The sequence below is a fragment of the Artibeus jamaicensis genome, unplaced genomic scaffold (genome assembly GCF_021234435.1).
Source record: "Artibeus jamaicensis isolate MK-2021 breed Jamaican fruit bat unplaced genomic scaffold, CSHL_Jam_final scaffold_1964, whole genome shotgun sequence".
Lineage (NCBI taxonomy): Eukaryota > Metazoa > Chordata > Mammalia > Chiroptera > Phyllostomidae > Artibeus > Artibeus jamaicensis.
This window is the reverse complement of record NW_026522030.1, coordinates 17,105,870-17,119,078: the sequence shown is the minus strand read 5'-3', so window position 1 is coordinate 17,119,078 and position 13,209 is coordinate 17,105,870. Positions and strand designations below refer to the sequence as shown.

The following is a 13,209-nucleotide window of genomic DNA, read 5'->3' as shown; positions in this document are numbered from 1 at the left end:
AGTATAGCCTTCATTTCTGACTGGTCTTTTTTTTTTTATGGTTTCAATGTCCTCTTTTACGCTGTTGAAGTTCTCTCTGAGTTCATCCGCTCTTCCCCTAAGTTCATTGAGCATCCCTATAATCAGTGTTTTGAACTCTGCATCTAGTAAATTGTCTCCATTTTGGTTAGTTATGTTTCTGAAATTTTGTTTTGTTCTTTTATTTGGGCCGTGTTTCTTTGTCTCCTCATTTTGGCAGCCTCCTTGTGTTTGTTTCTATGTTTCTATGTATTAGTTAGAACTGCTATGACTCCCTGGCTTTGTAGAGTGACCTGATGTAGTAGGTGTCCTGTAGGGTCCAGTGGCACAGCCTCCCCTATAACCTAAGATGGATACTCAGGGTGCACCCACTGTGTAGGCTGTGTGCACCCCTCCTCTTGTAGTTGAGCCTTAACTGCTATTGGCAGGTCAATGGAAGTAATATACCTCCATGTCAATCAACTATACAGACTGGCTGTGATCACTGACCACCAACCTCAGACCACCATGGAGAATCAGCTGTTCAGGGGCTGGACTCCACCGAGCAGGACTTAAATTTTCAGGGCTCTAGTGCCCACTAAGTCTGCCCCTTGAGTGTGTCACTTGTGGAAGTGATTGGGTGGTGCTCCATTGTGTTCTGTAGCTGTCCATTGGGTGTGCCTGTTTTGGGGCCTCCCAGGAGGTGCAGACCAAGGTCAGCCACTGACTGTTCTGTCCGGGGCCACCCATCATAGGCTACTACTCCTGCTGGGCTTGGAGGTGCCCAGAAGAGGCCTAGCTGTGAACCAAGGCCAGCTGTCATGAGCGATATGCCTAGAACCAGAGACCACTAAGTGAGAGGTACGGTGCATGCTAAGGCCAGATGTTGCTTATTTGAGAGAGTTTAGGAAAGTCTGCAGCATGAACCAAGAGAAACCATTTGTGTGGAAAAGCCACTGGAAACAGTTTTTTGTGGGCCTGAAAGTTGCATGGGACAAAGTGAGAGCCAGGTTGATTGAGTCTCAGGTATGGTCCCCACATGCTGTCTCTCTGGGGGGAGGGCTCATCGAAGAAATACTGGCTACTGCCAACTTTCTGTCTGGGAGAAAGCTGCCCCCCGCTCTCACCCTGATGCTGGACATTTCAGTTCCTCACTGTTGGCCATGGGTGCCTTTCAAGCTGCTACCCTGGTGCTGGAGCTCAGAGGGAGCAAATCCAAGTCAGTCCATGTGCAGGCCCTTTAAGAGTAACAGCCTGGGACTCCAAAAGTTTCTGTCTTCTATAGCCTGAGTCCCCATTACAGCCAGAAGTTATGGGGACTTATCTTCCTGTTGCTGGAACCTTGGGCTGAGGGTTCTGGTATGGAACTGGGACCCCTCGCCCCCAAGATATCCCTCCTGATTTTTATCTGCCACTCGTGGGTGCGAGACCAGCCCTTTCCTCATCTCTGCCCCTCCTAGCAGTCTCAGTGCAGTTTCATCTTTAATTCTGTGGTTATAGAAGTTCTATTTACTCAGTTTCTGGTGTTCTGTGGTTTCGTTGTAAGTTGATGTGGTGGTGCAAGGAGGTGAGCCGTGTTTACCTGTGCTGCCATCTTGCCTTGGTGGTCTTATACCTCTGACTCTCATCTGATACCACAGGGTTCATTCTGTTCTTGCATCTTATTTGTATTTTTTTGACAGCAAGAAATCTGGTTTTCATGTTCTATATAATATTTTCTTACTTGTTCAATCCTACTACATAATTTCAGTCTTTCTAACCCATACTCCTGTGAGAACAGTTTTACTAACGAGTGTATAGTATTGTTGTGTGTGGTTCTTTTTGTCTTTAACTTTATGTTAGGCAGTGAAAGTACTGGGTAGCACTGTTTTATGAAGTTACCTAGATTAGTTATTTTCTTCCCCCACTTCTTTCAGTGGGGTTATCCTATGCTATTCATTTTTGGTGTAGTTAGTTTTGTTCCACAGGGTTTGTATTCCATTTGGGTTCCCCCACATACTGGTGTGAGGGTTTTTGGTTTGTTTTTATTTTATAAAAATTTATTTTGTCATATATAGTTCTATGAGTTTTGACAAATGCATATAATTGTGTATCCATCACAGTGTCAGGATGTCACAGACCAATTCTGTCACCCCAGATATTGTGTTACACTTTTAAAAAACTGTTAAAATAATATATTCCATTTACACTTTTTAAAAAATGTTAAAGTATTGGGTTGGCCAAAAGGTCCATTAGTTTTTTTGATAAAATAAGAGACACACTTTTCATTTTCACCAATAACTTTATTGATTTGGATATTTTGAGTATGTCAGCTATCTATCTCCCACTATTGGCTTCTAGTGGGTAGAGGCCAGGGTGCTGCTAACATCTTCCAATGCATAAGACAGTCCCATAGCTCAGAGTTATTGGGCCAACATGTCAGTAGTACCAAGGAACGTCATAAACCACTTTTGACACATTTTATCAGTCACAGCACCTTCTCCACACACTGTACCAATCTTTTCTTGTATTACAGTTGCATTTGTATCTTTATTGAAATAATAAAGCGTAATATAGCAAAACTGTTGTGTATTTTCTTCCATGTTCCATATGAAAATGGCTGCACAAAAATTCACCAATTTTTTGGTGAATTTTTTCCTATAAGTTTCCTAAAACTTCCTATAAGTTTTTTTAATGTACACTGACACTGGGAAACATGAATGTTAGATAAAGAGTCGATACTTTATAAGAGTCTAGTATATATTAAATACAACAAGAAAAGGATATACCTGATAGTAAAACAGACATTTTGCATGAGCTCGCAATTCTTGAAAGAAATGCAAATGGCTAATAAATCAATTTCATTAGTAATTTAAGAATTGAACAATAAACAATAATGAGGCACTATTTTATCACCAAATGTCCAAGAGAAGTAATCATACCAAGTATTGGTTGAACTATGGATAAATGGACACTTTGATGTGTTGCAAGAAGAAATGTAAATAGAAATGTAAATGTAAAAAAGTCCCTTTTTTTGGGACATTTGGTATCAGAAGTCCTAAAAAATGTATAAACCTACTAATTCTATTTCCAGGTATCTAAAGAAATAATTATAGATAATAGTTTGGTTTATGTGCAAGGAGGATAATTACACTGTGGTATTGTTTATAATGGTGGAAAATTAGAAACAACCAAAATAGCCAACAAAGATGATTAATTATATTATAGAACATCTATGCCAAGTAATACTATGAATTACTAAAAGATATGTTGTAGGAAAGTAACTTAAATTGAAATATTTTTGTTGTACTTAATCAGGTTATTCAAAATACATCCTTTCTTTGTTCATTCGTTCATTTATTCACCCAGTAGTAATACACTTTACTATACTGATTGCTTTTTGCCATTCTACTCCTTTGGGTTTATTGACTTCATTGTTAAAGTGTGCATTTTAGTAGTTCTTTTATTTTTTATTTTTTTTTTTAAAGATTTTATTTATTTATCTTTAGAGGGGAAAGAGGAGAGGGGGTGCGGTTGGGTGGGTGTGAATAATAGGCTTTGTAATAAACTCAGTCTTTGTATGTCTGAAAATTATTATTTGCCTTCACTTCTAAATAAGAATTTCCCTGGGTATATACCAACTCCTTCAACACTTTGAAGATATTCCTGTCTTGATATCTTGCTTTGATGAAAAGTTAGCTACTTTTATTGGTTTAGTTTGGTCAGCTACTCCTTTGGTTTGCTTTTTACAATTTTCTCTTTGTCTGTGATGTTCTACGATTTCCCTTCCATATGTTCAGGTAAATTTTTTTGAATGCCTCTCTAGCTTATGTGCGTTTTCAATTAGAGGTCCTACATCTTAAATCTGAGCACACTCTCTTTGAATGCCGCCTTTTCATCACTTTATTCTTTCCTTATGGGACTTCCATTTGTTACTGAGCTTCTCATTGTATCCTTTATGCACCTTATTTTCTTTTTATAGTTTGTACCTCTTTATTCCTCTGTGTTCTGACCGATATCTTCCAAACAACAATTCTCTCTTCAGCTATGGAGTTTACTGTTTAACCAATCTTGTAAGGTTTTTGAGTAGAATTTTTAAAGTAGACTTTTTACTTGGTTTATTTTAGATTGGCCTGTTTCTGTCTCCTAAAGTTATTTTTAAAAAAAGATTCTATTCCTTCCTTTATGTCTTAGAATATTTTAAAACGTACTCATTTTCATTTTCTTTTTAGATGACTTTATTATCTCTAGTCACTTAACTCTGAATTTTTTTGTTTTGTTGGGTCTGAGGACTAACTCTTGGCAGTTAGCTTCTCCATGTGTCTCCGATTCCCACTCAATACCAGAGGACTCATTTTTGGTGTCTGGAGGAGATTTTTTTCCTTTTTTGCTCTTGAGCTTAGATCAAACATAAAATTCAAGTTGCAAGCAAATAAGATTGTATGTATAGCCAACACTTCGAAATTTTCAACTGTGAAAAGAAAGAGAAACAGAACATTGTTTAGAGTGGTATCTCCTAATGTTTCTGGAGTGGTAGATCCCTTTGATAATCACACAAAAGCAATGGATTTGTCCTCCAGAATAAATCCAAGTGCATCCACAGTTTTTCACAGAGATTCAGTGACTCTGCAGAGTCTTGTTGTGAACCCCGATCTCTACGGACCCTGGCCTAAGACATCATGCCAATGGGATTAACATGACAAATTTATTTATTTATTTTTAAATATGGAACATGAGGTCACATGGAACCATGGTGGAGCTCTTTATTTACATAAAATCTTATAAACTCAAATTTGTGAAATAGACATAGATAAACATAGACATTTTTTCCCGTTGGAGTAGGTGTTGGAGTCCTGCAACCTGCTCACTCGCCAATCCCTGTTCTCACCTACTCTGGCCTACAGAGCGTGCCTTTGGACCTTCTGGGGCACTAGCAGGAAACTGGTGAATTAGAAAGAGCATTTGATTGGCGCTAAGGAGTCCTGGGTTGTTATTTCAGCTGTGTCACTGATTATTTGCATTGGTTGTAGACAATGCTAATTACTTTGTAAAAAAGGGAAGAGGCAATTTAAGGGACATCAATGAGAAGAGTTGCATGCTATGTTACATTTAAAGTATATAATTACATAGATACATTATGATGACATTAGAAATGAAGTTTGACACTTGCAGAAATGTTAAGAATTAATTTTTTTCCAATTTTACCATTTGACATCTTTTCAAAAAGTTTATTCAATGCCCAAGGTACACTGGAAATTAAAACTTGGGTACTCTACTCCTAGTTTTTAAAAAGGTGTGTATTTGAAAGACCTGGAAAGACACATCAAAATGGAAAGAGTAGGGATGGGTAATTAACTAGGGGTGAGCAGATGACTGTTGATTTTATTTTACCCTTTTTCATGTTTTCTAAACATTCTAAAGGAAATATACATTCTTTCTGGACAGAGAAAAGGGTTTAAAAATAAAAGGTTTCTTTAAAAAATCAGCCCCTGAAGTTCAGCATTAAGTTGAATATGTATTTAGAATGAGTTATAAAATTATACCTAGTGGCGGGCTTCTAAAAATAATAGGAACTTATTTTCAAACATTTTTTCAGATTCTCTCCTAGGTTTTCCTGCATGAGCAGAGAAGACAGTTGTTGCGAGTAGAAGTGACACAGCATTTACTAGGATGTCTGAGGACGAAGAAAAAGTGAAACTACGCCGCCTCGAACCAGCTATCCAGAAATTTATTAAAATAGTAATCCCCACAGACCTGGAGAGGTTAAGAAAGCACCAACTAAATATTGAGAAGGTAAGATTTTTCCATTTTATACCACAAAACACAGTTTCATATTCTGATTTATATTTGTTTCATACTTTAGGTAAATTCAGAATATTAAACAAGGGACTTTGCTAAAACATCCACCTTCTATTGATTTGGCAACATGAGTTATTCTTTCATCTGGTCTTATTTTTGTTCTGCAAGTACACCTCTTATTTGTTTTTTAGGAAGGGATACAAGGATAGGATCTGTATCTTTTTAGTTGTACTTACTGACGTATTAAGCATTAATTAAAGTACAGTTTGATAGCGCACTAGAATGCAAAGGCAGCAAACCTGGGCTGAGGGGCCTGCCTCACCTTCATTTACTTTGTGGCAAGTGTTCTGGGCCTCCAGTGTGTTTCGGTCAGTAACCCCTAACCTCTTCAGGGGCATGGAGATTAAAGAGGCAAATCACTGTGTGATACGAAGGAATTTCCCAACTTCATGGATTCCCTTTGAGCAAAGCCCCAAACTGAGAAATACTGCCTAGAGGTCAGTTTGGGAGATAGGCAGAGGGAAAAACTGGTCCCAAGGACTGCGGTGGAAGTTGCATGGAACCTGGACCGGCCAGGGTCTGGTGGGATGATTGTGACATTTATGGGAAGATCAAATTTCCTGAGTGCTGAGCATTGATTTTGGTAGGTGATGTTGCCCTATTTGCTCTGGGGCAGGTCAGTGGCATTTGGTCCTTCAGCAGAACCTCCCTCAGCATACATTTTAGGCTGTGTGGCCCTCCACTGATTTGAGGGGCGGGGCGGAAGTGGTCATTACACCTCTGTATAGAAACAGTACTTATCAGCTGTACCAACTATACTTTATACAAGTAAGAAAATTGTCAACTTTCTCTCCCATAGATATTATCTGTCCTCCAAGTATTTAAGTACTTTTAAAAAGTATAGAAATAAGTGCCAAGAATATGATGAAATTTTCCGTACAAATGTGAAGGGGTCTACAATTCAAGATTAAAATTTTGTCATCCCCCAAGTTCTTCCTTCACCCATAAACAATAAGTACTATAACTTTCAAGGATTGGGGGAAGTTGTTTGGTAAACTGGTTATTCTAGTCATGAGCAGAAACAAAGGAAAGAGTTCGATGCTTTAATTAATGAGGAAGGCTCATTCTTTTTGCACTGCAACAATATAGAAATAGTTGTTTACTTTTGATTGATCGCATCGGGTGGGAGGTGCCTTTCAGAGTCCTGAGCTCATTTTGAAGTGCTCAGTCCCAAAGATGACAAGAATTTGGCAGAATTAATACTGAAAGCCAGAAATATGTGAACCGTGGTCTACTGAGAGCATTTTTTTCTCTTTACCGTCCTGTTTTACATTTGAGGCTTGGCGTGTTTAAGATGTCCTTTTTCTTATGTTTATTCTACATGAAGGTGTCCACTGCCAGTACTTGCAGAGCTTACCCACCTGTGCCATTCTCCAGGTTCTGACTACAGTGATCAGTAGTCAGAACCTGGAGAGAAAGGTGAGTGAGGATAGGAGTGGCCTACTACTAAGTTGATTAATTGTAACAGACTTCATGAGAAAATTATTCTAGGGCTATATTGACCTTTCTTTGCCAGAACAGTTGTCTGTGAGCTTTTTGTGAAATTTTTACTTTGGAAATGGTAAAACAATGTGAGACTAATTATAAATTACAATATAGGTGATGTTGTGTGGAGCTGAGCAGTTAAACTCATACTGATCTGTGTTTTATTCCATATTCTTATCATTCTGTCTCTAGGATTTGTAGTTTAGTTATGAAAGTGATTTTGCCTCTATATGAGACTGAATAGCGTTTTTTAATAGCTAGTTTACAACAATGCAGAACTACTTAAAAGCAGCAGTGTTCACCGTAGACAAAAGAGCCAAGAACTAATTTTGGACTTCAGGTGTCTAATGGAGCCTCACTTTCAAAAAGGCATATTCTTCCTGGGGGGAGAGTGTAGACAGATAAACTATTTATTATGTGAGCCGTCAGTCATCCAATATGAATTTAAAAGAAGAAAGTCAGACTGAAGGGAAACTGAAGGGAAGCCGTGGTGGAGTGATTCTGCAGCATCTGCAGACAATGGGAGCAGTGTGCTGCGGACACCTGGGACTGCTCCCCGGGTCCCTCGGACTGCATTCTAGTGCACTTGGTAGGCTTGGTTAGAATGGGACCCTGAAATTTGTTTTTAGCATTCAGCTTTCTTGGCTAATGTAAGGTAGACTTAAGCATAATTGAGAGGAATAATAGGACAGTAAGCCTGGAACACAATTTCCTTCGTTTCATATGGTAGGGGTTTGAGGAAAAACTTACTGTGCAGCATGTGCTGGGTTGGAGTGCAAGTGGCAGGAGAGCCCCCAACTGTGTATGAAAGAAGAATTTTTGGTTTTTCTTTTAATCCTCACCTGAGGACATTTTTCCACTGCTTTTAGAGAGAGAGGAAGGGGGAGAGAAATATGAATGCGAGAGAGAAGCATGGGTTGGTGGCCTCCCACATGCACCCAGACTGGGCATCAAACCCGCAACCTTTTGCTTACAGGATGATGCTCCAACCAAGCCACACCAGCCAGAGTGGTTTTGTTTTTGTTTTTGCTTTTATTTTTAATGTCCTAGTTATGGAGATAGTCTAGGGCACAGGTGGCAGACACAAGGCCTGTGGGCCGAATCCCGCCCTCCACCTTGTTTTGTCCGGCCCAGCACCTTGTTTCTACCCAGTGGCAGCACCGAGCTCTTGCTTAACTGTTAAGGAGCAGTTACATGTACACAGTCCCAAAATTACATTCAGCCCTTGGAAGGCAGCCATGAGGCTGATGTGGCCCCCGGTGAGTGAAAATGAGTTTGACACCCCTGGTCTAGTGCTACTGTGGCAACTCAGAGATCATTCAAGACCCAGGCTCATTTTAACTTGCTGTTCGATCATCAGCCTGTTTCTATTTTACATGTAAAATGGCAGCTCCAGCTCTCACATCCACATTTCAGCAAAAATGAAATAATCAGAATCATAGTTTTCTTATGTTCTTTTTTTCTCTCAATATTCTCTCTTTCTCTCTTTCTCTCCCTCAGAGATTCCTCCTGTTCTTCCGTCATGGATGCAGTATCATATCATTTCTCTGTGGTGGCATTATTATATTTTTGTTCTGCTTCCTTGTCTGTTTTCCCTTTTTATTTTCTTTTCATTTATTTTACTTTTTTTTCTCTCCCTCCCTCCTCTCTCCCTTTCTTCCTTTTTTTTTTTTTTTTATAGTAACCTACAGAAGTCTAGGCTTTCTTGGCCAGCTGTTGTATCTAAGTGCTAATGGAAGGCTGTGTGCGTAGCAAGGTGCTGGTAGGAGCCCTGTGGCCTGAAGGGGTGTGCAGGCGAGGATCCATGTTAGTGGGGAACCACTCGATGCCGTTCTGGTGTGTGGTCTTCTGTGGTGGTAGAGGCAGTGCAGGTGCTTGGGCCTGTGGAGAGGGCTTCTGGTAGAGCCCGCTCCTCAGGTGGATGTTCAGCCAGTCCTTCAGCTTTTAGGCCCACTGTGTACACCGGCCCAGTCACCCGGTGGGTGCTACTTCCGGTTACTGAGTCTTTCTGGAGTGGCGCTCTACCCATCGGCTTGCTCTTGGCCTCTCTCCGCCCCAGGTCCACCCCTTCTGCAGCCTTAGGTTTCAGCTTTCTCTAGTCAGGTAAGTTAGTTGCAACCTGTTCATACTCTTTTCAGCTCCCAGAGTTTTGTCAGAACTTCTTGGTAACTGGTATCTTCCATTGTATTGTCACTATTCTTGTGAATTTATACCTTTGAAAGTTCTTTACTGTCGTTTTAGTTGGGTTTTGGGAAAAAAGGCAGAGATGAATGTGTTCAATCTGCCAGGTTTAATAAGGGACATTATTTATTACAGGAAATACATATATGTTAACTTTTCATTCGTTTTGGTGTTTGTTGTTTTATTGTATTGTTAGTACTGAAAATGACATAAAAATTAGGTTTCTAATCCTCAAGAATCCAATCAAGGAAATAAGATAAGAAATATTTAGAGAATGATAAGAGGCAATATATAATTAGACATGAAATGAGTGACAGGTATGAACTCTATGGTACAAAATCAGACATAATTAGCCTTATGGATTCGTTTGTTTTTATTGATTTGTTTTTGAACTTGTGATTACAGCGAAAACCTTTTCCAGTTCTCTTTTTAGTCCGAGAATGTTTATTTCAATATTTCAATCACATTTCCCCACCTCTTCCCTTTTTTCTGATTCAGTTTGCTTTTTCCTGTGTTCCAGGGCAGGAAAGCCTCAGCACAAGGGGTGGATGATAAAGGGCCTGATGGGGTACTTTGTGGTCAGTGGTCAAGGTGAGCAGTGAACAATTCAGCTGTCCTATAGCTCTGGCCAAGGAGGTTAAAAGGCTTGTGTGGGATATTCTGGAAATTTCTGAAAAAGAAATTTCTGGTATTTCTTTCTCACACATTTTAAATTTATTTCTCTCTCCAAAGATTTGTAATATTAGCCTTTAATAATATAGCCTAAGTTAGGTAGAACATTGTGTAGCAAGCAGTAGGAAGTTTGAACTATATTATCTTTATTTCTCCTTGAATTTCATTGGTATAAAAGACAAGGTCACCCAGTTCAACCTCCACCCAAGACACTAATCTCTTCTGTAGCTGACAAGTGAACAGATACTAACCACGAAGACTGGGTGCTGTGTCAGGGCTTTTTACATACACATCATATCATTTAATTCTCACAGCAGCCCTGTAGGTTAGTCTTAAGTTTTGTCTTCCTCTTTTAGGTTGGGGAGCAGACTTGGAGTAGTTAAATTGCTTTGTTGAGATCCCTGTGTTGGTACATGTGTTTAACTTGTAATGTTGGGCTCAAAACATAGTGTGCTCCTAATAAACCTTGCGTGGAATGAATGAACACGTGTGTACATGGATACAGCCTACGATTGCATCAGTAGTTTTAGGAGCCACTTTATATTTCTGCCTTTTTTATTGGTTTTGTAAACAACTAAGTAAATTGCATAGGACTTTTTTCATATGAACTTCAGCTGTTGAGGCAGAGCAGACCTATTTCTTATATGGAATTGGCCAAAAAACCTTGTTTAGTTGTTTTTGTTTTTTGGGTGTTTTTTTTTGTAAAATGAAAGACACAGTTTTCTTTGATTTGGAAGACACCAGTAACTTTATTGATTTGGATATTTTGAGTATGTCAGCTCTCTCCCATGTGGTACAACATTGATTGATCTCAATTAATGTATTGATTTGATCACCATCAACTTCAACTGGTCTGCCCAACTGTGGAGCATCTTACAGTAAGAAATCTCCAACATGAAACTTTGCAAACCACTTTTGACACGTTTGATCAGTCACAGCACCTTCTTTGTACACTGCACAAAATTTTTTTTTTGCTTTTCAGTTGTGTTTTTACCTTTCTTGAAATAATAAAGCAAAATATGCTAAAAATGTAGCTTATTTTCTTCCATCTTCAATATTAAAATGTTTTTGAATGCCTGTGATGTGACAGCTGTCACAGTACAATCTAACAAAATAGTTTCGAATGAGGTTAAAGACAACTAAGCGCTACTAGAGCCATTTTAGGGGGAAAAAAATGAACTTTTTGGCCAACCCAATACTTGTGCAGTTTTAATTTAAATGTTAGTCTTTACATTTATCATTACATTTATTCCTATGTGGAATTGTGATCTTTCATCAATGTGATTATTCCTTCTAGTTTGTTATCTGAAAATTTGGCATTTATGCACTGTTTATTTTCAGGGCATTGATGATAGATGTCAGACAGGAAAGAGAGAGTACTTGAATATACTGTTACCATTTCTGTAAATTCTCACCAGCCATCTCTGATAATCTGGTGTAGACTTGTCTCAGAGATTTGCAGTCTGCAGTGTTTCATAGATACTTCCTTTTGTGAAAATTGGGTCAATATTTGCTGGTCTGTGGAAGCCTTTTCAGTTCTTCCCAGTTCCTCAGAGATCAGCAAGTATCTCTGTGATTACATTTGCAAGGTCTTTCTGTTCACTCTGATGTAATTTCTCTGGGCCTGTTGACTTGGACTCTCGGTTTGTTCTTACTCTTCCTTGGTTTTCATTTTCCTCTTGATCATATTTATTATAGACTGTTCTCTTTTGAAGGTCATTATTCTCAGTGAAGAAGACGGAAAAAATACAGAGTTGAATAGTTTTGCTTTCTCTCCTACAGCTATTGGCAGTTCCCACCCCATTTTTCCACCTTTCAAAACATTGTTTTTTGTTAAAATCCCAATGTAGTTCCTTACTGTGGAATGCGTGTGCCCAGTTCTGCCCCAGTCAGACATAAACACAGCATCTTCGCACAGCGCCACGTGGTCAGGGGACCTTGAGGTGCACAGACATGCTGTGCACCAATTAACCGTTCAGGGAGAAGCTGCAAATGCCCATGATTTTTAGAGAGCTTTAAAGGTAAAATTAAAATCTTCATTGTGTTATTGTGAGAATTAAGATCTGTGAAGCACTCCTAACTATAAGGTTGACCAACTGGGTTACCGAAGTAAATTAGCCGACCCAGCTACCAGCAGGGGCACTGGACAGTTCAGTTTCTAAGGCATTAGGGGATTCACATCGTTCCTGGGACATCCTTAGTGTTGGTTTTGGGTTTTATATTTTTAATATTTCATAGGCTCTTCGAGGTGAATCACTTTAACTTGCATCGCGGGGTAGGTATTGTTCATCTTCATTACATGAGTAATCCTCAGCTTGTGGCTAGCAGTCAGTGGGCCATCTGTTAATACAATATAGCTTTGTTCTTTTTGATGTAGGAGATCAGGTCATCTCTGAAAACAAACTTTGTATTTTCCCTTTCCCTCCCTCCCTCTTTCCCACCTTTCTCTCTCTCTCTTCTTTCATTTCCCGTTCCTTTTCTCCCTCCCTCCCTTCCTTCCTTCCTCCCTCCCTCTCCCCTATCTTCCCCCTCTCCCCACTTCTCTCTCCCTCCCCCTCTTCCTCTGCCAGTCCCTCTCTCCCTTTCCCTTTCTCACCTTACTGCACTAGCTAGGGCCTCCAGTGTGATGTTTAATAGGAGTGGTGAAATCAGGCATTCTTACCTTGTTCCTAGTATTAAGGAATGGTCTTTCACTACTAAGCAGGGTTTTTGTAGCTGCCTCTATCACATTGAGCACATTAACTTCTATTTTTAGTTTGCCGAGAGTTTTTATAATGAATAGACAGACATTGATCAAATGGTTGTCTTTAAATCTACCATCTTCCTATTTCTCTAAAAGATTTTATTTATTTATATTTTCTTAGAGAGAGGGGAATGGAGAGAGAAAGAGAGGGAGAGAAACACTCATGCACGAGAAAAACATTGATCAGTTGCCTCTCACACGCACCCGGACTGGGGATTGAATCCAAAACCCAGGAACATGCCCTGAGCAGTGATCAAACCAGCAACCTTTCTGTTTGCTGGATGACACCTAAC

At 39.4% G+C, this 13,209-nt stretch overlaps 1 protein-coding gene across 1 annotated transcript in view; it reads left to right on the top strand.

Annotated features, from left to right (window-relative positions):
* STX17 (syntaxin 17) overlaps positions 1-13,209 on the top strand; it is a 57,860-nt gene that overhangs the window by 4,123 nt on the left and 40,528 nt on the right. The window contains exon 2 of the mRNA XM_037140796.2: positions 5,573-5,769. Within this exon, the coding sequence (XP_036996691.2) occupies positions 5,647-5,769 (123 nt within the window). The 5' untranslated portion in view covers positions 5,573-5,646. The remainder of the gene's footprint in view (positions 1-5,572; positions 5,770-13,209) is intronic.